Source organism: Girardinichthys multiradiatus, chromosome 9 (assembly GCF_021462225.1).
Source record: "Girardinichthys multiradiatus isolate DD_20200921_A chromosome 9, DD_fGirMul_XY1, whole genome shotgun sequence".
NCBI classification, from domain to species: domain Eukaryota; kingdom Metazoa; phylum Chordata; class Actinopteri; order Cyprinodontiformes; family Goodeidae; genus Girardinichthys; species Girardinichthys multiradiatus.
Window position 1 is genome coordinate 40,639,434 of NC_061802.1, and position 24,118 is coordinate 40,663,551.

A 24,118-nucleotide genomic window follows, 5' to 3' on the forward strand; every position below is an offset into this window, starting at 1 on the left:
ATTTAACTCTGTCTTTTCTGATGCTGCTCTGCAGGGCCGCATCAGTTGATCTTTTTTATTCACACATTACACTAATGACTGCGTTAGCTCCCAGCCAAATCAATACTTTGTGAAATGTTCTGATGATACTATTATACTCAGTCAGCGACCCACAAGTTCCTACATAAAATGCCACAGGTGTGCAATGGATGAGAGTGTGAGCTGGTGTGACGCCCACCAACTCCATATCAACCCAGACAAGACAGTGGAGATGCTCTCATGCTCGGCACTCTGAGTTTCTCTTACTAAACTCCGGACGAAGGTACAGAGTTCTTCTCCGATACAACTATTCATTCCTTCCTTTATCTATTAAAGTCGTGAATGAACAGAGGACGAGATTAACTTGTCCCGAAGAAGGCAAAGCTACCTAGATAACTAATTCCTCAGTAACCTGACTAGTTCTCTAATAATGTATTTAGAGGCTGAAGGAACATATGTTCTTTTAAATAGAGTTTTATTAATTGATGTATTGATGTATACGGGAGACAAAGAGACTTTGATGATCCTCACTGCAATATAAGTGTGACCAATGCATTCCCAAACAGCTTGTTGATAACACAGTTGACTATTTGGCTGGACTTTCACTGCCTTAGATGATTACATCTAATATAGATCTTAGTTAATAATTCTCACAACAAGTGAACTGAACCCTTGTGATGACAGAAAAGATAAAGTGTGGAAAGCATGGCCTGATTGCAACTCGCATCACTGCGATGGTCATTAATATTGTCATACAAGTCTTGCTTCATACAGTGCATCCCTACAGGTTTACCTATCAGGAATTGAACGAGTAAGAGTTCAACATACAAGGTTTATTTGGTGAAGCACTAAACTGCATCTGATCCACAATTAAGTGCTTGGAAGGCTCCCATTACAACACTGGCAGTAATGGGAGACTGATAAAAAGAAACAATCATTCCTGTAATAGTTATAGCTTTTGAAGTTGTTACATGGGCAAACAGATACCAAGGCAACACATAGATCCCCATTATGCTTTTTTTCTACCTTTAGTGAGACAAGAACTTTGTGACTACAGCAATATCCTTTGCATGGAGTTTTGATCGTAGATTTTCTGACTCAGCTTTGCTGCAATCTCTCCCAAAATGTCTCTCTTTAGGCCACCATAAAAATGAATTGCTAGTTTAAGTGCCAAAAGGACAATTTTACTATTTCACACATGACAGTTCACTAGAAATCATCATAATAGGAAGTAAAAACTCTGAGCAAGAGGTTGAGGCCACAAACATCAACACTTGTAGTAAGCAAGCATAGGGATGTTCTATCATTTGTTACATGACTCACTTGGACATGAACTGTAGGGTTGGACAGTCTGGTCAAGTGTTTTAGTACACGATGACTCACTATGTAATCATACAATCATACAAATGAGAATGACTTGTAGAAGTCAATGGAACCAGCAGCAGCTATTCATTTGCGTAAATCAAGGTTCCACATCCTGAACAGAATGTTGACATTGTACAACTGCCATCCATGTTTTATTCCACTGGCAAAATCAGTATAGTGTGAAGCATGAAACCTTACATCACACAAACATTCAAATGATCATTATCGTGAGTTTTATGTTTAAAACATGAACAAACCATTCTGGAGTCATATAAAAGGCTCTTTTAGGAAGTGAATAAAAGATATAAACTGACTTTTAGGGCAAACTGAAGGCACTTTATACATTTTTGCATTTGCTTGGTCTTCTACTGATGGAAGATGCATGGTCAAAACTGGTCGCTCAGGTTTATGGATTGTGGAAAGATGGAGAGTAACGTTATTAAACTGTGGTGTCCTCATATAAACTGAGGTGATTTTGTGTATTTGGTTACATTTTGAGAAGTTAAACATCGTATTCCCATAATTAAGCCAATGGTTTTTCTTTTGCTTTGTCCAAATACAACACGTGAAGACAATGAGACTGAGAAAGTAAACAGCAAAAACCACTAAGCTGAATGTGACAACCACAAGGGAGGAAGAGCCCAATAAAAAACAACAGCTAAACTAATCTGTATCTGTATACCTGCAACCATCAATCAGCTGCACATTGCTTTTCTGCTCACAAATGCCAAACTGCACTTCAAACCTTAAGCAGCCGCCATACCTTTAATAACAGCTCAACATCCTCCTGCACCATCAGCACAAACTGAGGGAGACATAATCACTCGCAGCCATATTTATCCACAGATTAAATGATGATGGACTTTACAATGGAAAATGCTCTTTACTGTCAATGGAGCTGCAGCTTTAACTCAAGCTCTTAAGGAGGGATGCTTCATTCGGCTCAATCTGACATCCTGCTTCCTTTTGTCTCCCCAAATAACAATGGGATTATCTGAAGTGGACAGAGGTTCCTGAAAAAGGAAAAAGGCCTATTAGGAGTAATAATAAAACCAACAACAGCAAATGGACAACTGCATCAGTGAGGGTTCATAAAGGATTGGACCTTTAATATTGGATTGAAAATATTTAAAAATGAGCATTTGTTGCTGCAACACTAAACGAGTGATTATAGCAGCTTAGGTGACTCCATTTTACCACAACAATGAAAGGATTTCTGGATCAGTCCTACTATCCGTTCCAGGAGTTTCTGCATGTTTTCAGCATGTCTCTGTGTGTCTAGAACCAAACAACTGTTTTGCTTTAACTTTAAGCATTCATTAGGACAAAACATAAACCATGTGGTCCTTACTTGGTAAAACAGAAACTCGGATGAGCAGCGCCAAATGACTCATTATTTTAGGTTATAGAAAACACAGCACGTCAATACGTTTGTGCTGATAGATGGAGATTTCAAGCACACCGCTTTCCGTTAAAAGTTTAACATTCCAACAATTTGACAACCAATTTAAATTTACACTCTTAAGAACTTGTAGAACAACATATATACTATATTGAACAACAAGAGTTATTCAGTAGAGTCCAACAAACAGAGTGAAATTGAAGAAGCCCAGTGAAGAATCCAAGTACCATCATTCAGCAACTTGTAGATTAGCAGCAAACTTGTAGTATTCATCACCAAGGAATTTTATGTGTTTCTTGGTTTAAAGGGGTTTGTTAAAATTGAAGAGTGGACAATGGCATTAAGGTCCAATCAGCTTGATTTTCTTTCTTTTTCAGTAAATCTGGCTTCATTGGCCAATGTGGTCTAAACTTTACCTGTGACACAAATCACCTCATATTTGCCTACAAAGAAGCTCATAGCGGATTCTGCAAATAGTTAATGTCCTGGGAGAGCAAGGAAGCCATATCATCACCCATCCACCACCATGCTTTATAGCTGCAATGAGGAGTTTTCAAAAACTGCAGCTGACTTACAACAAACGTGCAGTGGCTATTCAATTCAAAAATACTTTAATAATTCAAAAGGGAAATTAAATAACGTCAACACATCTCCACCTTGGTCACACATCTGTTTTTCCAGAGGAAATAGGGTGTTTTGCCTTGCTCTTATTGAACAGAAAGGCTTGTTCTCTTTATCATTACCAAGAAAGACTTGTTCATTTGACTTAGTGTCTTGTCTTTACCTTTAACATGTAAATTACTAACTAAGGCATGTAGAGTCTAGGAAGTAGTTCTTGGTTATTTGTTTCTTTGTTTTTGTTCAATTTTTTTAAGCATTAAGGAGGACTGGCAGCTATGAAAAAGATTTCTCACTTGCATGCTGCGGAGCAGCAAAATGTGTTTTTTCTTTGCTTTTATGGAGATGGTCACTGTTGCTGATAATCAATTAATCAATCCTAGCAGGACCCGTTTGTTACTTCCACTTTCTATTCCAATGAAAGAAGTAGGGATGGGCAGTTTCTGGGCCTTTGTGCAATCTGAACCAAATAAATAATAAGAAAAATCTGTCTCTGTTTTTCATTTGAAGCCAAATTTGTCTTACTTTAGGAATTTGTGACTACATAAATTTTTTTTTACTTTAAATGATAGAATCCATGTCCCTCAGTTCACATAGAATAGTCTTATTTGATTTGATACTGCAGAGCGCAGTTTCATGACTGACCTTTATGTTTGCTTTTTAGGTGACACAGTAGAGCACTTTAATAGAAAAGTGGTGCCTCATTACTGTTGGTGACTCAGTCAGAACACTGACCAGGCAGATTTAGACTAACAACTCCTAATTCATGATCTGACTGCAGGTGCTCCATTTAAGATGAAAACAAAAAGCATATTTTTAAAGCAAAAGTTGCCTTGTCACATTTCTATCAGCCGCGTTATTGATTCATTTCATGCAAATGCACACAAAGGGGTGAATATATTTGTGGCTTTATGTAATCCAGTTGATGAATTTGCGGCTTGCAATGCTTAACAGGTTATGAGTAATCTGCACTGCATTACACTTTGAGAGGAACCATTACAGTGCTGCAAAATTAAGCTCAGGGCCACGTTCTGAGGAGGCGCAGATAAAGTATACATTCTCTCCAAACAAAATAGGTCATGCTGTTTCAGCTCCAATTAAATGCAGAAGAAAAAAAAACAGTCAACCATAGAGCAGCTGTGTACAGAGCAGCCAGCGATAATTAAAAATTAACCAATTCTATAACTGACGTACTTCCACCGGCGTTCAAATCTGCGGCGTTAACACAATTCACAAAGCATGATCGACCCGGGCATGTTCACAGACATGTAACGTATGTAGAGGGGTCTATCTATGCGTATAAGATGGTGCGTGCATAAAAACTAGGTCATCCGCTCACAACTGACACATCCCCCTGCAAACAGATATTTGAAAATCTGAGAGTGAAGAGAGGGGTGCCACGAGCAATCTGGGGAAAAAAAAAATAAAATAAAAACAACCACAACAACAAATGACTTCACAAATTGTCGGGACTGAGATAAAACTTATTTGGCGCCTCTATGTGTACCATTATAGTCTTGTGAACGTTGCAAACTCCATATTAAACAGGATGCAGGTTTTCCTGGTTTTGGGTGAGAGCTCAAAGTATTTGTCCAGCTTCGTCCTCCTGTGGGAACCTAAAGCTATATTTAAAGCCATGTGGTGGACATAATGAGGACTCATACAGGTCAGTCTCCTCAAATCGATGTCCTGGCAAAGTGCACTTCCCTTTTGTAATCCACACCGCTGTCCATCTCCTGTGTAATTTCACCTCCTCAGCAAACCATAATTTATCCTTCTACTTTCCCTTCTAAACAACAACATGGCTTATCTGAATCACCGTCTGACCAAACTCTACCGCCGCAGCCAACAATACACAGCGGCCAATCCGCTCAGGGATGCTTCCTTGATTAGACAGAGAGACGGAAAAAAGAACGTTTAGAAAGTGCACACGTTTCACAGTCTCCAACCCGGGGGAGGAATAAAGGCTCCCTATTTGTGGACAGGAGGAGGATGTGAAGCGCTCAGGGAAGAAGAAGGTTTTGGCAGCTCTCCATAAACAGAGGGAAACTTGTCTGTGAGCTCAGAAGAGCTGGCACTGATGAGGGAGACCATGCGCAGGAGAAGCCAGCAGGGGCCACTGTTTATTGTAGGGGGAGGGAGGGTGGGATATATGTCAAGTCTGAAGCCTGCTTTGAAATATACTTGTTAGCTTATATGTTTAGATGTGAATTAACACGGTCAAATTCAGTTTACACAAGGTTGCATTTTTTTAACTATATACAGTGCCTTGCAAAATGTTTACACCTCTTACACATTTCGAAATATATATTCATGTTACAATGTTGTCAATGTATTGTAATTTGATTTATTGTGACAGATCAACCCAAAGATGTGCATATTTGTGAAGTGGAAGGAAAAGGATACATGTTTTTCTTAAAATAAATTACAAATAAAAATCGAAAAAGTGTCAGATGTTTGTGTTCAGGATTTTTAATTGGATCTAGACCTGGACTTTGTGTTTGTGTTGAGTGGGTGTTTGTGAGTTTGTCACCTGGAAGTGTACGTTTGTAAGTGTGGTGAGAGAGGTAGAAGGCCTGCAATCCACAGCACCTGGAAGAGCAGAAAAGGGCAAGTAGATCCTGCAGCTAGAACCAGGCAGCCAGACATAAAGCATCCACCAGGGGGCAGCCATACGCCCAGCACAGAAGTACGTCACCAGCAAGGCACAAAGTGAGACGCAGGGCACCAATCCCCCCCCGGACTGTACCTCCACCCCCAGCCGCGCAGGCCAAACTCAGGAACCAGTAACCCCTGGCACAGGCACCAGGAACCAAACCCTGGCAGGAAGACCCCTTGGCACCAAGCAGGGGAGACCCCCCTAACTCACCTCCAGTTGCCACCAGACAGGGGGCCTACTTCTCTGGAACACGTCCCGAGCACCCACAAAGACAACACGCCACCAAGGCAGGTAGCCCTCCTGCTGCAAACATGTATTTCTAAAGTGGATTAAACTGGGGTTGTGGCTAGAGTGTATGAGACCCCACTCCTTGTTGACAGCAGTACCTCCTCCACCCAAAGCCCTAAGTGTCTAATGCATTAAAGTTGAGCTGCAGCATTGGCCCAAATATAGCTGCCAGGCACCAACATGAAAACCCACTTGGGAGCCGGCTCCTCAACTGGCCAGTGCCCACACGACCCCAGCGACAACCGGAACCCCCAGACACCATGAGGGAGCCCCCATAGAGCAGCCGCAACCCCAGTGGGAGCAGTTCAGGAGAACCCAGGTCAGCAAAGAGAAGTGAGCCCACTGTCAGCATCCCAGGACCCAGAGATCCTCCAGACCAAAAACCAAAAACAATTGAACACCAGGCATTCTTCTCCTCTCACTTTACAATTATGCACTTTTATTAGTCCATTTCAAACAATCCTAACAACATATATTTATATATGTGGCTGTAATGTGACAAAATTAGAGAATTTAAGGAATATGAATACTTTTGCAAGGCTGTTTATGAGTCATTTGTTAAACCTAATATACACATAAACACAAATCATAACCCCAACATTACAATTATTTAAAATGAGTGGATTTAAATAGTGTGTTTGAATGTAGACGTATTTCAGAACACAACGTTTATGTAAATCAGCTTCCCATATGTTTCTGATCTTTTGGTTATGTCATTTGCTTTCACTTTGTTTTTCTTGTAGTCTACTTTATTCACAAATTAGGCATGAAATGCAATACGGTTCAGTAAACATTTTAAAAACCGTCAACTAGGGAAGCTGTTGAAACCTTTTAAAATGAGGATGAGTTTCTTACAAATAAAGTTACAATCCGTTCAGTCCGTGTCTTGGATTAATAAAAAATGCCTCAGAATGGAGAGTTTTGTTTAATTCAAAACCTGTGTAGCTCAGGAAGAAAGACATCTGCATCTCTCCACTGCAGAAACAGGAGACGTGGACAGCAACAAAAAACACAGCCTGGACATTTCAGATTGCTCAGGCTCACTGAACTGCAATGAAAGATATTGATCCAGTCGGTTATTTAGCAGCTGTGCCGTTTGTCTCAGAGGGTCATGAGGTGAACAGGACGGCAGGTGTTGTTATTTAAGAGCAGGCATGTGACAAACACCTAAAAAACACTCTACAGTGGGGAGTGAACTGCCAAACAACAGCTAAGAAAACCAAACTTTCCTATTTAAAATCTACAGGCTGATGAACAAACTGAACAGCAGTTTGTAACGATGCTGTTTATACTCCCACTATGTCATCCTTTAGAGGTTTCCTTAGAGATTCTGGCTTTAGCTCAGCACATGGACCTCTTAAGTCAGAGTTGTGTGTTAGTGTGAGTGTTGGTGGTGGGGGTGGGCTTAATTTGTGTCACTCTGCTCTAGGACTGCATTACAGGAATTCAGATCCTCTGTTTCAATGGAAATTTGTTCATATGTGCTGCAATATGATGAGTAAAAACATGTGTAGAGGGCGTACTGCATATATGAGTTAGGTATTTAGTTCATCTGAACGAAAACAGCTGTTAATTGGTATGTTTTTATTCAAGGGGTTTAGTAAAAGACAGATTTATGCTTCTTCACTGTAAAGGAAATAGCACTATTCCAAATCCAAAATATAAACATGAACATCATCCAAATATTTAACATAATACTAGAAGCGAAGCAGAAAAAATAGATATAGAAAAAGGTCTTATCCGATATTTTAAATAGTGTCTAGCCCAATTTAGTTCTGCTTTATAAAATAACACTAATAACTTGATCACAAGCCTGACTTGGAATTGGCTGCTATGTATAAAAATACCGTACTTTTCAAGCAGAAATGTAAAACATGATCTGATTCCTTTTATCTGATACAAAAGAGCTACAGACATTTTGTAGAGAACGGATGAAGACTCACAAGGATGTTTGTTCAATGTAGCAGTTGAGATTTTTTTTTTATAGTTATGTATCAAAAATCTAGATATAGTTTTTTTTCTTAACAGCCTCATGTCAATCAAAACTCAGTGGGAAGGGTACATTATTTTACATAATGAAGGAGCCATTCTATTGCATATAGATTTCTATATGATAAAATTGATTTAACTTTTGAATCACAATACTGACACTTCGATTGGGAACTGAATGATTATAGTGGATCAAGTGACTAATCGAATCAGGAATTACCCTATTAGTAATCCCATTGATGTTTTTTATGATTAATTATAAAAGGGAAAAAACTAATTAGCAACTACTCTAAGAGTTCCTGAAAGGGCCTGAGAATGACAGTTTTACTAAAAGTCCAACTTATTAAAAGCATCCATCAATGTGTCTCTCTCTGAAATTTACATGCACATAATGTAGCATTCTAAATACCTTATATAAACTTTAAAAGAAAGGTTTGGAGAGAAAAAGGAACTTTAGGTCCACCAGCTCTCCAATACCAGAAAACAACCTTATATACTGTAGGCCATTTTGTGTCACTCTTAAATGAACCAAACTGTGTCTCTGGACCTGCAGTTCTGAACCTCCGGTTTCAGCTCAATGGATGGGGGTTGTTTGGCACAACATTTATTTGACCAGCCTCAATTTGCCCCTTTTCCATTAGTACCTACTCTATTCATGTTGGATTGGCTCAACAACCATTACAATTGAGTACCATCTCAATGTAGGTGGGATCATTGACAGCAAGGTGGCTCCATGGTCCAAAGTGATGTGATTTGTAGAGACACAAACACAACAAAAGCCTTGACTGCTGCTCAGTCTATGACTGTTACCAGACTCAGAATGAAAGAACAGCCAGAGGAGACTGATGAGACAAAATGAAACACTTCGGATAAGTACGAGAGAGAAGGAAGCCAAGGAATCCAACTGAAGGCTGTGATCTAAAAGGACGTATGAGGGTAAGCTAACGCTACCTAATGCTAGCTTGCTATAGTGGTCAATTACACAATAATCTAGCGTAAAACAATTTAACAGTTGAAGATAGTTATTATAATATGCGGTAACTAGATACCTAATCTGTGGCATTGACTTTAAGACACTTTTCATAACAACGGCTTCAGGGTCACAAACATGATGTTCAGACAGTCTAACATTAATTTACAATTATTTAGACTTACATAAAATTTTGAAAAAAATAAACAAAAATGAAATAAACACTTCATACATTCAGTATCTTTTATCAAAAAAAAAAGAAAACATGAAAATTAGAACTTTTGCCTTTCACAGAGTAACAGGGTTTAACAAGCTGCTAAATGATTAGTTATTAGGAGCTTAACAGACCTGCCACTCATACCTTGCCAGGTGTAGTTTTAAAACATTACCTTAAGACTAGTAGGTGGCACTTCCTTAGTTTCCACACCATGGCTCTCTGTGTCTTTCATGACTAGAAACACTGCTAACCAGCTAAACTTTGTTTTTCTTGGAAGTGAGGAAAAAGTGTAGTAGCCTAGTTTCAGCCAACAAACCAGCTGTGTGCAATAACAGGTGTGGGAGGGGTAGCACTGTGCTAGTCTATGCCTCACAAAGCTGGAGAAAACTCAAGTCAATAACTTGGAACCAATAACCAACCTGTACCTACTTTGAACACATCAGTTAGTATTAGTGATAATTGTTCAGAAAAAGTAAGTCACTCAAGGTGTACTCATTTCTCCTAATAGGAAGGGGCCTTTAGCAATTTCACTATAAAGTCTCTAAGTAGTGCATATAACTCCATGTTGGCCTTTGTGGCTCTGATCTTTCTCTCTTGTTGTGAATCACTTTATTCACACTGGCGATTTGTTGATGAACAGTAGGTCTGTTTTAAACGTGGAAGCAACTGGTGAAAGGAAGCTTGCTAGGAGAAAGTGACCTATAGAGATCCACTTCAAGTTACAGACCTAAATGATCAGGTCCAGTAGAGTGACCTTTACCCTATAAAGGAGTCAGTAAACAGATCCACTGGGGACCACCACCATGAAACTGTGTCATTTAACAACATGGTCACTGGGACAGCAGTAATTTTAAACAGCAGCATGTACATGTGGAATGCCAGGAGAGCATAACTGATCCCTGTCACAGAGTTCTGACCCGCTTCAGAGCTTGACGATTCAACAGGAGAATGTGCGCTGCACTATTACAAGGCAGTCAGTGGGTGAACTGATATGAGGCCACAGATTTAGTCTTAACTAACATGAGCTTCAGAGTGGGGGGTGTGGGGTGGCTGCCATGTGTGGCTTCCTTAATGGTATATTGCTAAAACTCTGTTCACACTCCAGATATAATCACTCAGTGCATAATTAAAACCTCCAAGGCATTGTAATACAACTTAAAGAAAATAAAGGATCTGTCACATACTTGCCTGTGTGAGTGTGGGGATGCCAGTAGAACTATTTAGAGTAATTGTAAAATGGATAAAAATACTTAAATCTGGTCACCTTGGTCATACCAAGTGAAGAAACACATCCACAAATACAGTCATCATGTATGCTGTCCCAGAACATCAAAAGGAAGATAACATTGTTAGGCACTGGAATTTAAATTGGGACCATGTTATGGAAAAATAAAATCTCTCTCTTTTCTTATAAGAAATTGTTTGAGTGTCCGGCATAAATAGCAATAAATGATCTTCACTAAAGCACAAGTCATTTTTCATTTGAAGCCCAAAAAATGTGATTCACAAGAGATTTTTACATCACAGACACATCATTATCACAGAGAGCTTCCCAACTTTATCGCCTGACTTATGTTTTCAAAGGTCAAGCTCGAAGGGTCTCATCCTCATAGAAGAGGGATAGCAACAGGATGGAAAAACAGAAAGGAGATGATGACTGCCTAACTTTACCTTTTAAAAATGTGCTGTTTTTCTGTGTCCATTGCAATTGAAATGTTCACAAACCAGTTTCTAATTAAGTTTGTTTATATATCTCAAGCGGCACATGACAGCACGTGACAGATTATGACATTTCTGCACATATTTAAACTTTCTTGAAGAGTACGGGGAGCACAAAAAGACAAAGAGCACAGAGGTATAATTGGAACGTTAATGTTCTAAAATAAGCTGGTTTGCTTTAAAACAACAAAAACAAAAGGTCAAAATCACGCTCATGGTTTTAATTGGGCTGTCAAGACAATATTCCTGAGCAACTGCGTGGAAAATGTTCTAATTGTACTTATAGGTTTATTACCTGAACACATCCAGCCGCTCACCCACACAGAGGCTTATTTCTAAGGCATGATTTCTCAGAGAGCTCCTACTGTACACTACTATAAAAAAGAAAGTGCATGACAGAAATAGACATTGTGCGCTTTATTCGAAGAGGCATTTGAGAGGCAAATGAATACATATATTTATAAAAGAAATTTGATTTTAAAGCAGCTTTTTGATCTTAACACTTCATGATGTGGTAAAAATAGCGAAAAGATTTAAGATTTTCTCAGAAAGTATTTATTGGCTTTTGATGATGCCAGAGGGATATTCTGTCCAGAAGACTGTAAAGAAAAGAAAGATTATATTTAGTGGAGCTCTCTATGATAGGACTTGATGGCACTGTGAAAAAATTAAGCTAGATTGAAGGTTATGTACCAAAACCAAAAAAAAAAAATTACAATCTGATGGGAGTCTTTTTTAGTTTTGCTGTATAGAAAATTCCCAAAATAGAGAGAGAGAGATAGGTTGATTTGCTTGAGTACAGTTGGCATAGAACAAGTGCAATTTGTTTCAAGGTGTGTCTACACAGTAAAGATCACAGGCTTGCAGATAACATGCCTTGATCTTGTTGAAGCCTTGGGCTCCTGCTTTGTAGTTACACATTTTAACTCTGCACCAGCCGCAGAATCCTCTCTCTGGTAATCTGTAGCGGAGCTGCTAACCCTGCACTCTGTCTGCTTACTTTTTTTAAGGCCTGCACATGCCTCTCATGTTTAGGGTAACTAGGCTGACCCAACTGAGAATATGACATCGCACGGGAAAAGGTTGCCCCCGATCACCTTAGGGTTCCCAAACCATTAATTCTTTAATATTAAAACAGACTATAGATCTAACTTTTTTTTATATTTGTTTAATAAGAATACTTAAACAAATACTTAAAAAAGTTATTTGAGGGTTTCAGCATAGATTAAAAAAATATTTACATTTTTTTTAAATCAAAATTTCCCCTTTTATGTTGTAAAAGAGCAATGAATAATCTTCATTGGTTGTTATGCTGAAATAGTTAGAATCTGATTGTAGGAGTTTAATCTTTTCTTTGTGTTTGAGCTCAGCTTGTTCAAAAATACATCTCAGCAAGCTAGTCAGCGATTGCTTTTAAGCTCTTAAGCCAATAAAATGTTGCCCCTTTCACCAGATTCCACCAAATCTGTAATGAAACGTTGCTGGTGGTGATATTTTAACAAGAAGAGGGGCCCCAAATTAAATTTTGCTCCAGGCCTTATACAGCCTCGGGCCAGCCTGGTGTAACGATATATGATCCAACTCATAAGACAGTACACGGGGCACATCAGAAAGTAACCATTTTGTTTGTTTTGACAAAAACAGTAAAACTGTCAGAAATCACACAGTGTTTTCAAGAAGCAGTAGCCATAGTAAAATATTCAAGCTCAGGTTTGCTAGGTCCATATGTTGTGGTTTTCAGGCTTGTCCAAGTCTAAGTTGAGACCCAAGACAAATAGAGCACTGAATATGCTTTAGTAATAAACTGGCTGAAAGAATCTCAATTTAGTGAAAAATTATCTAGTTCAGATTTAATCAGCTACGTATTTTAGATCGCAAACTAGAGGTGATGAAATGTGGATCCAGATTCCTCAAAAAACAATGAAACACAGCAGACACCAACTTCATCAGCTCTAAAAGTTAAGGGTTAGCTAGTTGCAGCTCCTTTTTTCCTATCGAGTGCTAAAAGTGATGCCAAACATTGCAAATATAAGTGGTGGACTTTTATATCGTCAGCCAGCCCGACCAGGTGTGATTTATAGTCTTCTCCGTCAACACAACAGATCTACTCAACAACTACTTCCTTTTGTACATCAAAGTAAGAGTCTGGAACATGAATACAACAGGGTGTCAAGCTTTAATTCTGGCCAATTAGACACATTTTACCAGATGAAGTCCACAGCAACTAGATCAGGCTTTGCAAGACAGACTTTAATTAGACAAGAATTATTGTGGCGTTTTAATGTTGAGATATCGCAGCAAGAAATCTCGTTGTAGCTTTAAAACATGCAAATTGGTTTTGACCATTTATATCAGCTTCTAATGATTTTTCTTTATTTTGCACAGTTTTTAAAGGCTAGGGTGTTCAGATCACAGTGTTAACCAGCTTGCAGTACAGCACGAAGACAAAATGAATATAAAATGCCGGGGGCTTTGGTTTGAACAAATCATACACACACAAGCACTGTAACAAATGAATGAAATAAAGTGAGAGACTGCTGGGTTTACGGCCTTCAGTGTACTGTATAATTGAGAAAATGTGATGTTTCAAATGTAAGACTGAATCGGTGAAGAATGTTGATAGAATACTGAACATGGGGGTAACATGTGAGCTTAGACGGCTGTAATTATGAGTGTCCTCAAAGAAAAGTCAACCACATTTGTTAATGGGCTGAAGAACACAAACGTTTAGTGTTTGAACGCCGCCAAATTATTTTATTTCTTTGGCTCTCACAGAAGGTACAGTTGACATTAATGTCTGCTTTACTGGTCATGAAAAAACTTTGTCCCAACAAATATTTTCAACAATTCCAGACCAGGCTGAGTGAGAAGAATGTGAAACTCACTGAAAATAGAGATCCTGAGTTGTTAGAAGACCACATTGCTCATTCTCAATCAACTTTCCAAATTGCTCCAACATATGTGTTATATGTTTAAAACAAATGAATGAAGGTTTCTTGTCTGTAAACAGGTAGCTACTGAAGGACACAAAACGAAATCAAACTGAACCCTTAAATCAGGGTTTTTTTTGACGTTTTCAGTTGAGCATTCCCTCCAGGTTAGCTTAAGGTCATACATGACCAGTACAAACACAATGGATGATTACACATTACTCTATGAAACCTTCATGATTCCAGAAAAGAAGTATAAGGAAGCAAACTCATTCAGACAGTGAAAATAATGTTGACTTTCCTTTAAAAGCCATTTGGTCCTGTCATGACAGTAACCACTAAAATACCTTTACAATGATTGGGCTGCTGTTTTTAATCTAACATTTTTCTTCACCACAAGCTGCAAACACCAAAAAGGCAAAGTGGCCAGAAGTAGAGGGTAGAAAAATGGCCCATTATTTAAACATGTTTAAGGGTTGAAACCAACGTTGACCTTCTAGAGGGGCTTTCACTGTCTGCGCTTCCAAAATAATCCTCGCCCTGTCAAACGTCACTCAAGCTCAAGCTGTTACACAAGTTACCAACCAGCTTAGCTTTCCTTCCATTTCAGAACAGACAGAGAGACTTGTAGAAATTGGTATGTTAGCTGGCAGCTCTGAGATCTGTGAAGACTGCAATAGAGATCAAACAGTGGTGGATTTGTAAAATTAAGCATCCTTGAAGTGTGTTGGTATAAGAAGCACTCGCACACCTTGACTTGAGGCAGATTAGATTCAGAGTGTAAGAGGGCGACGAGGGGTGAAGCAGAGTGCAGAGCCGATGGGCTGATCAGAACCAGCCCAGATTATGGAATTTCATCCAAGCAGTTTATCTTGGACTTCTAATGAAACTGACCTTCTACACAACTAATTATGTGAAATGATCCTTTTAATGAAGTCCTCAATCACAGTCACAGATCCCCAGATGACAGAGTTATGGCTCTTACATAAAAGCGGCATTCGCATGAAATGAGGGGAGATCATTTTTGATTATTATGACAAATACGAAGCTAAATAGTTCTTCTTAATTGACTGTACTTTGGCTTATTTCAACAACAAATTAACAGAAGCACAGCCCACCCTCTTAAAGCAGATTAAGCACCATTTGTAGAAGGTAATGAACATGTCATAACATCGGGTCAAGCAGAGTGATGATCACAAAGGCAAAGTGGACAGAGTTTGCTTTCTTTCTAATCTGGCTTTCAGAATATTTCAGCACTAAGACCGGCCCCGACAGACACTTTTAGATTAGAGCGCATAGTTTTGGACAAAGCTGATGTGCGACATGGTGCAAACACACTCCTTGGTTCAATTTGGGTTTCCAGACATTTTTAAAGCATGCAAATAAAGCAGAGAAGGTGGGGGTTGGTGATGCACAGAGGCTGTTACCTTGCTTCCCTGTATCCTTGGGAAAGCAAGACAAATATATTAATAAAGAGCACAAACTATGTCTGCAAAATTAGCAATTTGCTTTTATCTAAAATCAAAGAGACTCCTACAAATCTATTAAACGCCACCTTTTGTTATGTTTTCCTTTTTTTAAATAATACATCATACTGGGACCAAAGCCAGCTTCTCGTGCAAAATCTAGACTCTTGTTTTGAACAAATATAATTAGAGTTATTTTTAATTTACTTGCTGCAATGCTGAAGCTAATTTGTATTTAGTAAAGTACAGTCCTTGATGAACTATTCCCTGAGGCTGAGAGGCCCAGTTTGGATTTTGAACCAGCATAAAATCCTTGAATTAAAGAAAACTCAAGGGCCTTCTACTTTCCAGAGATTGGCGAAGGCTGGATACGTTGGGATTTGAAGGGATGTCTCAGTGGCATCAGGCACTCCGTTCTAAGCAACAGGACAGTTTTATTATTCCACTCCATTCAGTTCTCTTCTATAAAAAAGTCCTTAACTCAGTCTGTTGTTTTGTAAGCTTTTCACCAAAATTACAGGTCAATTTATTTCTGCAATAAAATAAAGGAATCTGCTTTTTAAAGTGTGTACTGAAAGCTGACAGCTTTTCATTTGGAAAAAAAGGACACACCCCTAATTTCTGTACATGTTGCATCTATGGAGCCAGGATTTTTTAATCATTTTTTTAAATCATGTTGTGTTAATTGATCACTGGTTTGTATGTCAGTTAGCATTTTGTGCAGAATGTGCAGAAAGTGAACAAACAGTGGACCAAACAAAAGAAAAGGCTGAAAAATGATGCACAGCGCATAAACAGCAGCTGGAAGAGGCAAATCCAGAAGAGGCCTGATGGAGGGACCTAAGAGATACTTTATCTGTCCGTTTATGGTCCCTTAGTTATAAAAGTGAAATCAGAAGTGGCTGAAATCAGTGTTCGCAGGGCAAAGCTTTACAAAAAACAGATATCAGAAACTGGCACCCAAAATTCAGATGGTTGCATCCAGTTAAAAGAGCTTACGTGTAGAGATGTTTGAAGCATCGGTGCTACACTTCAAAAAAACCCAAAGAGGTTTAAAAGTCAGATAAGGACCCCTCCAGCACTGCTCCGAGAGGAGGTATTCCACTGAGGGCAAGCAAAAATCCCATTGGAGGAGTTATAACATCCCAGCTGATCTACAGAAACTGATGGCTGAGCTACTTAGCTTTCTGCCACCAAAAATTGGTGAAAGAAAGTGAAAAAATAATTGGTTTGATAAAAGGAACCAAGAAGAAATCTTTCACTGTTACAAAGTTTTATTTTACAGCATCAGCAGACTCTTCAATAAGGCCTTCAACCCTCTACTGATTGTGTTTACACATTCACTCTTCATAAACCTTCCTGGGCTTCCTTAAAGGTACTACTCAAATGTAGGTTGTTATGGTTATTATTTTTAATAATCCACAAAATCTAACTTGATTATTTTTACCTAACCAGTTCCAGAGCTTAATTTGTGCAAGAGCTCAGGTAGCACCTTACCTTTGGTTGAACATCTCGTCCGGAGGTATATGGGGCCAAGCTTTGGGGAACATCTGTGATGTAGGTTTTCCTGGGGCCTGCCGGTTGGTATGCCTGGGCTGGGACTGGATCAGGTCTCCTAGAGCCTATCCCCCCTAACTGAGGTCCTCCGGGGTACTGCTGTTCCTGATATGCCATGGGGGAAAAGCCAGGTTGTGGCGGTCCATAAGCGAAGTCAGGACCTTTGGGTTGGGCAGGCATGTACTGCACCTGTGAAGGGCTGCGAATTGGCTGCTGGCCATAATGGTGGCCAGCAGGGGCTTGATGCTGGGGGCTGGGTTGGGCAGACCTCACTTGGACGTTGAAGGTAGGCTGACTTGGGGTTGATGCTGTGGTGTAGGAGGCTGGAACAGGCTGAGGAGCCATGCTGCTTTGAGGCTTGGCTACAGGGCTGACAGAGGGGGGTGGGACAGATGAGACTCCCGCTTGAGGTTGCAGTTTGGGCATGGTCTTCTTTGTAGCAGTCAGAGGCGGCTGATTTGGAATGACCATGCGCTTGTAACCCGTCACTGGAGCGTTGGGGGTAGAGCCTGCGAAGGATCCAGCATTCTGAAAAGTAGGAAGAAATGGCTCCATTTTAAAATACGGAACAAAGTAACTCAAGTTCAATACATTTCTGTGCAAACCTTTAACCTCAGCCCTTATTCCTTTCAGATTTTAAATGCTTGAAGAGAAAGCAGCAGGATTCACAGCTTTCTGTTCCAACTTGCTTCTATACAAGCACTTAGGGTTACCATGACCTGGATGACTGACAGTTAACTTTCAGAGACATTTCATGTTAGAGGAACAAAAACTAGCAACAAAACAAAGTAGTACTGACGCACATTCTGCTTCCTGTTAAGGATTCATCACAGACTATAACAAACATATCCACCCACAGCTTCTATAGGACTGGTATACAGCGGAAAAAGATAACCCATAATATTTCACATATATCTAAAAAGACATACTGTTGTTGGGAATTCCTTTTTTGACTGTGTCACAGTAAGTGGTTGATAACCAAGAGACGCAAAAACAATTGGTACAGTAGTCATTAATAGGTGGTACAGTCTTAAGATTGAAGGGAATTTACCATTTAACACAGATTAAGGCCCGTTCAATTGCGATATTTCTCATACATTGTGTTGAAACATTGTGAGAAAGCAGCAGAGAGGTTTTAAAATAGGGTTAGGTTATAAAACAATATCCCAAGCTTTGAATATCTCACAGCACTCTGTTCAATCCATCATCTCAAAATGGACCGAGTATGGCACCACTGAAAGTTTGCCAAAATGTTGCTCTACACTTAATCTGACTGTGGAAGAAGGTGCTACATGTGGCCGAAAAACGTTCCACATCAAAGGATGCAAAAGACTGGAAGCTGGGGCCAAGGATCGCCTTCCGGCAGGACAACAAAACTACACATTCAGCCAGACCTACACTCACCGGCCACTTTATTAGGTCACCTGTCCAACTGTTCGTTAACGCAGATTTCTAATCAGCCAATTACATGGCAGCGACTCAATGCATTTAGGCATGTAGACATGGTCAAGACGATCTGCTACAGTTCAAACCGAGCATCAGAATGGGGAAGAAAGGTGATTTAAGTGACTATGAACGTGGCATGGTTGTTAGTGCCAGAGGGGCTGGTCTGAGTATTTCAGAAACTGCTGATCTACTGGGATTTTCACTCACTACCATCTCTAGGGTTTACAGAGAATGGTCCGAAAAAGAGAAAATATCCAGTTCTGTGGGCGCAAATGCCTTGTTGATGCCAGAGGTCAGAGGAGAATGGCCAGACTGGTTCGAGCTGATAGAAAGGCAACAGTAACTCAAATAACCACTCGTTACAACCAAGGCATGCAGAAGAGCATCTCTGAACGCACAGGACGTCGAACCTCGAGGTGGATGGGCTACAGCAGCAGAAGACCACACAGGGTGCCTCTCCTGTCAGCTAAGAACAGGAAACTGAGGCTACAATTTGCACAGGCTCACCAAAATTGGACAATAGAAGATTGGACAAACATTGCCTGGTCTGATGAGTCGATTTCTGCTGCGACATTCAGATGGTAGGGTCAGAATTTGGCGTCAACAACATGAAAGCATGGATCCATCCTGCCTTGTATCAACAGTTCAGGCTGGTGGTGGTGGTGTAATGGTGTGGGGGATATTTTCTTGGCACACTTTGGGCTCCTTAGTACCAATTGAGCATCGTGTCAATGCCACAGTCTACCTGAGTATTGTTGCTGACCATGTCCATCCCTTTATGACCACAGTGTACCCATCTTCTGATGGTTACTTCCAGCAGGATAACGCGCCATGTCATAAAGCACGAATCATCTCAGACTGGTTTCTTAAACATGACAATGAGTTCACTGGACTCAAATGGCCTCAACAGTCACCAGATCTCAATCCAATAGAGCACCTTTGGGATGTGGTGGAACGGGAGATTTGCATCATGGATGTGCAGCCGACAAATCTGCAGCATCTGTGTGATGCTCTCATGTCAATATGGAGGAATGTCTCCAATACCTTGTTGAATCTATGCCACGAAGGATTAAGGCAGTTTTGAAGGCAAAAGGGGGTCCAATCCGATACTAGCAAGGTGTACCTAATAAAGTGGCCGGTGAGTGTATAATGTGTCTTAGATCTAAGCATATCCAGGTGTTAGAATGGCCTATTCAAACTCCAGATTTAAATCAAAGCGAGAATCTGTAACAGGACTCCTAACAGACACTCTGTCCTATCTGACTGAGTGTGAGATATTTTGAAAAGAAGACTGGGATAACCAAAGCTTGTAGAGACATACAGCTGGAACTGCAGTGAAAGTCTGTCCTGAAAAGTATTGATTCAGGTAGTCAGAATTTTTCAGATCTATATTGGTAAAAACAATGTAAAAACTATGAATCATTTTCCTTTCACCTCACAATCACGTGCTACCCTGTGTTGCTGTTGCATACAGTATAAAATCCCATCAAAACACATTGACTTTAACATGACAAAATATGGAAAAGTTTTGAATACTTTTGCAAGGCACTGTACTTTATGATTCATCTGGTCGCTTTATGCTGTTGAGGCAACCTAGACAAGCAGACCGACTACCTCTCCATGGCTCCCTATAATCTATGGATAATAAAGCAAGAGGGGAGTTGAAAAGAATTGCTTGGCAAAGGATACTATGACAGCCGACTGGCAGTGGCAAACGACACTTCTGCTGACACCAGCTGCTTGAGCAGTGGAGCTGTTAAATCACTGAAATTTGTGGCGCTGGTGTTCCTTAGAAGAGATGGCAGTACAGCAGCAACGCAACCCTGTGCTGAGATCACGGCTGTCTGAATGACTGCAGCATTTCGATCTAGTGTCCAGCAAAATATAGCAGCTAATAACAGGCAGCACCACAGTGTTTCACTGAGATGTCAGAGACGCCTACCCCGAGTCCCTCTCGTGTAAGTAATAACTGTTTCACCAGCGCTGCATATTGGTGTCAGACGTTGAACCATTCTAAAAAAGGTCTATCATTAACCTTGGATGGCCTTATTAGGTTATCGCCTGAAGTCAAAAATCTAAGTCAATTAGTAAATTTGCAGCACCACAAGAACAAAAATGAACACTTGTAGTCTTGTCTTCCAAAATGGGGCAATTGCTTTCCCCTCAAAGGTGATCAAAGCTGTGCAGACATGTCACAAATAGGGAGGTTTTCCTGCAGCTGAACTGACTAAAAAACCCACTTCTGCTATTTTATCAGAGAAAACATACAGTGCTCTGTTATCCTTACTAATGCACAGGGATGAAAAGAATTCCAAGTTTTGGTAAACGTATCAACTTTGTGTAAATCCTATCTAATCTAAGTCAGAAGGAAGCCCCAAAGGAGCCATTAAAAAGCTCCAGAAAATATTTTCCGCTCTGATTTCTGTCTCACTGATTAGTGCTGATGTTTATTTAAAAAGTGTGTCTGTCTGCATATGTAAGGAAACGGCTCCACTGTGCCCTTTAGGAAGAGATATTACTTAATTTAAATGTTTCATGGCTTTTAAATACTTGAGATTATTCATTTATCTTTGAGGGCCTTAGAACCTACACTAGCATTTAGTTTGCACAGCACTGGCAATGCAAATCGGCCCCCTCAAAATAATTACACTGTCATGGTGGGTTTTCCACAAATTACATTAAGAGAATAGATTCATCCCTTTCTGGGGGGATGAAATTAATCAAATGTTTGATATCGGAGCAGAAAATGTCTCTGTAGTGGGAAATATTTCCAAATTACCCATTTCTGCCGTTTGTCTTGGACTGGTCAACTTCAGTGAGATCAAACAGAGATGGTATGAAGCTTAAATAGGACAATTACTGCGTCAGAGACAATAGATGCAGAAGATTACAAAGAGCAGATAATAATAATGCTCAAAGAATCTCAGTGTGGTTGCTGCTGGTCACACAGATTAGGTATTAATGACAGTTAAGTGTAATGGTTAGCAGAGGCATCAGGAACTAAGACTGGTTACCAGGGTCATGTTCTATTGCTAACATTAACCAACATACTTATGTCTGTTTATGATCATTATTTGTACCTAACAGTAGTGTTCAGAAAGTTGCTGATTTGGATATACACATGGGCATCTCCATAAATTAGAATATCATTGAAAAGTGAATTTATATCAGCAAGTTTTTCCAAAGAGGTAAAACTCATATGGATTCATTATACTCAGAGTGATTTATGCACCATTCTCCGCTTGTTATTAACTGCATCAGCTTGTGCTTAGCAACAGGTTTTTTAGAACAAACTGATTTTAAAAGACCATGTCGGATCTCTTGCCTTTATCCTATCACTCTGTCATGCTTGTTCAACTATCCCGTATTAGAGTTCCTCATGGTCCTGCAATTATTACTACCTCCCAATGTGGATCGGGGCAACAAACTCCTGGAAAATTTCCAAGTCATTAAGGCTACAACCCTATGGTGGTAAAAAGGTTTTTTATCAATTTGTTGTAAAATTCTACATCAAAGCGTGTTGCTTTTGACAAATGACCCCCAGTGCAGCATTTCTGTTCCCAAGTACAGATGCAGGAACTGGTCTGAAGAAGGTCACCAATTAAGCTCCTGGTTTAGATCAAAGGATGATTTTAAGCAGTGAAAAATAATAATTTAAAAACAAAGGTTATTTTATGGTTTCATGCTCCACTGGATGGATGGAAACATTCCCTTGCCTCTGCATGTCATTATGTGTGGTTGTGGGTAGGAACAAAGTGCAGAGAAGGAGACGCCTTGATGAATAAAGGTAAGTCCAATATTTATTGTTCTCACTCATGGACCAGGCAGGGAAACCAGAACCAGGCCAGTACAAAGGATACACGACCAGGTACGACCAGGACACAGAGATAAGTACGACCCCGGACACAGCGGGGAACAATGGCAACTAAAGAATAAATATACAAACAGGAAAAGCAGGGAGAACCAATGAAAAACAAGACCAGGTAATTAGGAGAAACAAGAAACAGGTGCGAGCCAAGCTGTGGTAAACAGAAGGAAACAAGGATCAGGCTGGGTAAAATAAACAAAAACTCAAACTCAAGAAAACAGACACTGGCAGGATACGGCACTGCGGGCTTGGACCTCTACAATTGACTGAAATGATTCCAATATGTTTCTGTATTAACATGGCAATGCAAAAACATTTGGTGCTGTTGTTGCTAGAGGCAAATCTCATGCTTTTCCATATTTATTTTGTCTTTCATAGAAATGATGCACTATTTTCTGTTATTATAATCCACCTTCTCTTTATCAGACTGCTAAACCCATCTTAAAACACACATTCATTCAGTAATGCAACAAGAACTGCTTTTGTTAAAAATATTTTACAGACATTTGCATTTAGAATCCTCTTTGCTCTTTTCTTATTGAAACAAACACTCTGCTTTCTTTTAGTTATACACATGAAATTGATTTGCAAAAAATGAAAATAAAAAAAACAAAACAAATCCCATTAGATTTGCACTTAAAGGTGAAAGATCTATTTGCATGATGGCACTTGATCATGTTTAGTCAATAGTTCAGCATTAATGCAGGATCAGTGTGACTCCCTGCTGTTTTTTGAACTCTACACACATACACACACATGCATGCACACATACAACACATTAATTTTCCAAAAGTTTTCCCCAACACCTTCATAAAAAGTTAACCCCCACTCCATACCATAATTCAGTCTGACTTTGCAAACAACTTAAGTGTGAAATTTCACAGAGATTCTCAAGAAAGCCTTTCGACACATTAAAAAAGATTAGGAGAGACTATACAAGCCTTGAAGGGGGGCTGAGTAAAACTGTTAACTTTGCACTTCAAACCACAGGGGTGAGGGATTTTTTTCCCTTTGTCTTTTTCTTTTTTCAGCAAGCTTGGGAAAAACCCCTAAAGTAGAAGAAGTTCTAGTGGCATCTTTTCAGACTCATCTAAGACCTTGGATATTCCTCTCTAAACTTTCTCCTGATTCTCATTCATACGGCACAGCTGCTGTCGACGGCTGGCTCTGCCGTCCATTTGCATCTGCCCATTTCAGCACTAACACAATGACCATGGAGGAATTCCCTGTCAACACTGAGACACTCACTTATCTCCCATCCACAGTCGGGCCTCTTGTCTCGATGAAGTCAAGAACAGAAGTTGCATTTAACGAGCCCTAAGCCTCAGTGCGATCATGAAATACAGGGTATCAGTCCTCTTCCTAAAATAGTTCCAGATAAAGCCAATTAAAAGATGATTAAACAACATGTTCGAAAATGTCATACGACCTGCAGCTGTTTTCTACTATCTCCTTAATTGCTGATCGAGCTTTTTACACATGGAGAACTTTTTGGTTGCATGCTTATCTGTCTGCATATCTGCTCTTGTTCAGCTGCTATAAGTGACAGCTGCATGAACACCCTCAAACTTTTTACACGTTTATGAATCACAACAGATATTCAATC

At 39.7% G+C, this 24,118-nt stretch overlaps 1 protein-coding gene across 6 annotated transcripts in view; it reads right to left on the reverse strand.

Moving 5' to 3' along the window:
* Nucleotides 1–24,118, reverse strand: part of LOC124874026 (LIM domain containing preferred translocation partner in lipoma) — a 211,976-nt gene that overhangs the window by 77,976 nt on the left and 109,882 nt on the right. For all 6 annotated transcript variants that reach the window (XM_047375169.1, XM_047375165.1, XM_047375166.1 and 3 more), the window contains one exon: nt 17,139–17,726. In XM_047375169.1, coding sequence (XP_047231125.1) covers nt 17,139–17,726 — 588 coding nt within the window. The remainder of the gene's footprint in view (nt 1–17,138; nt 17,727–24,118) is intronic.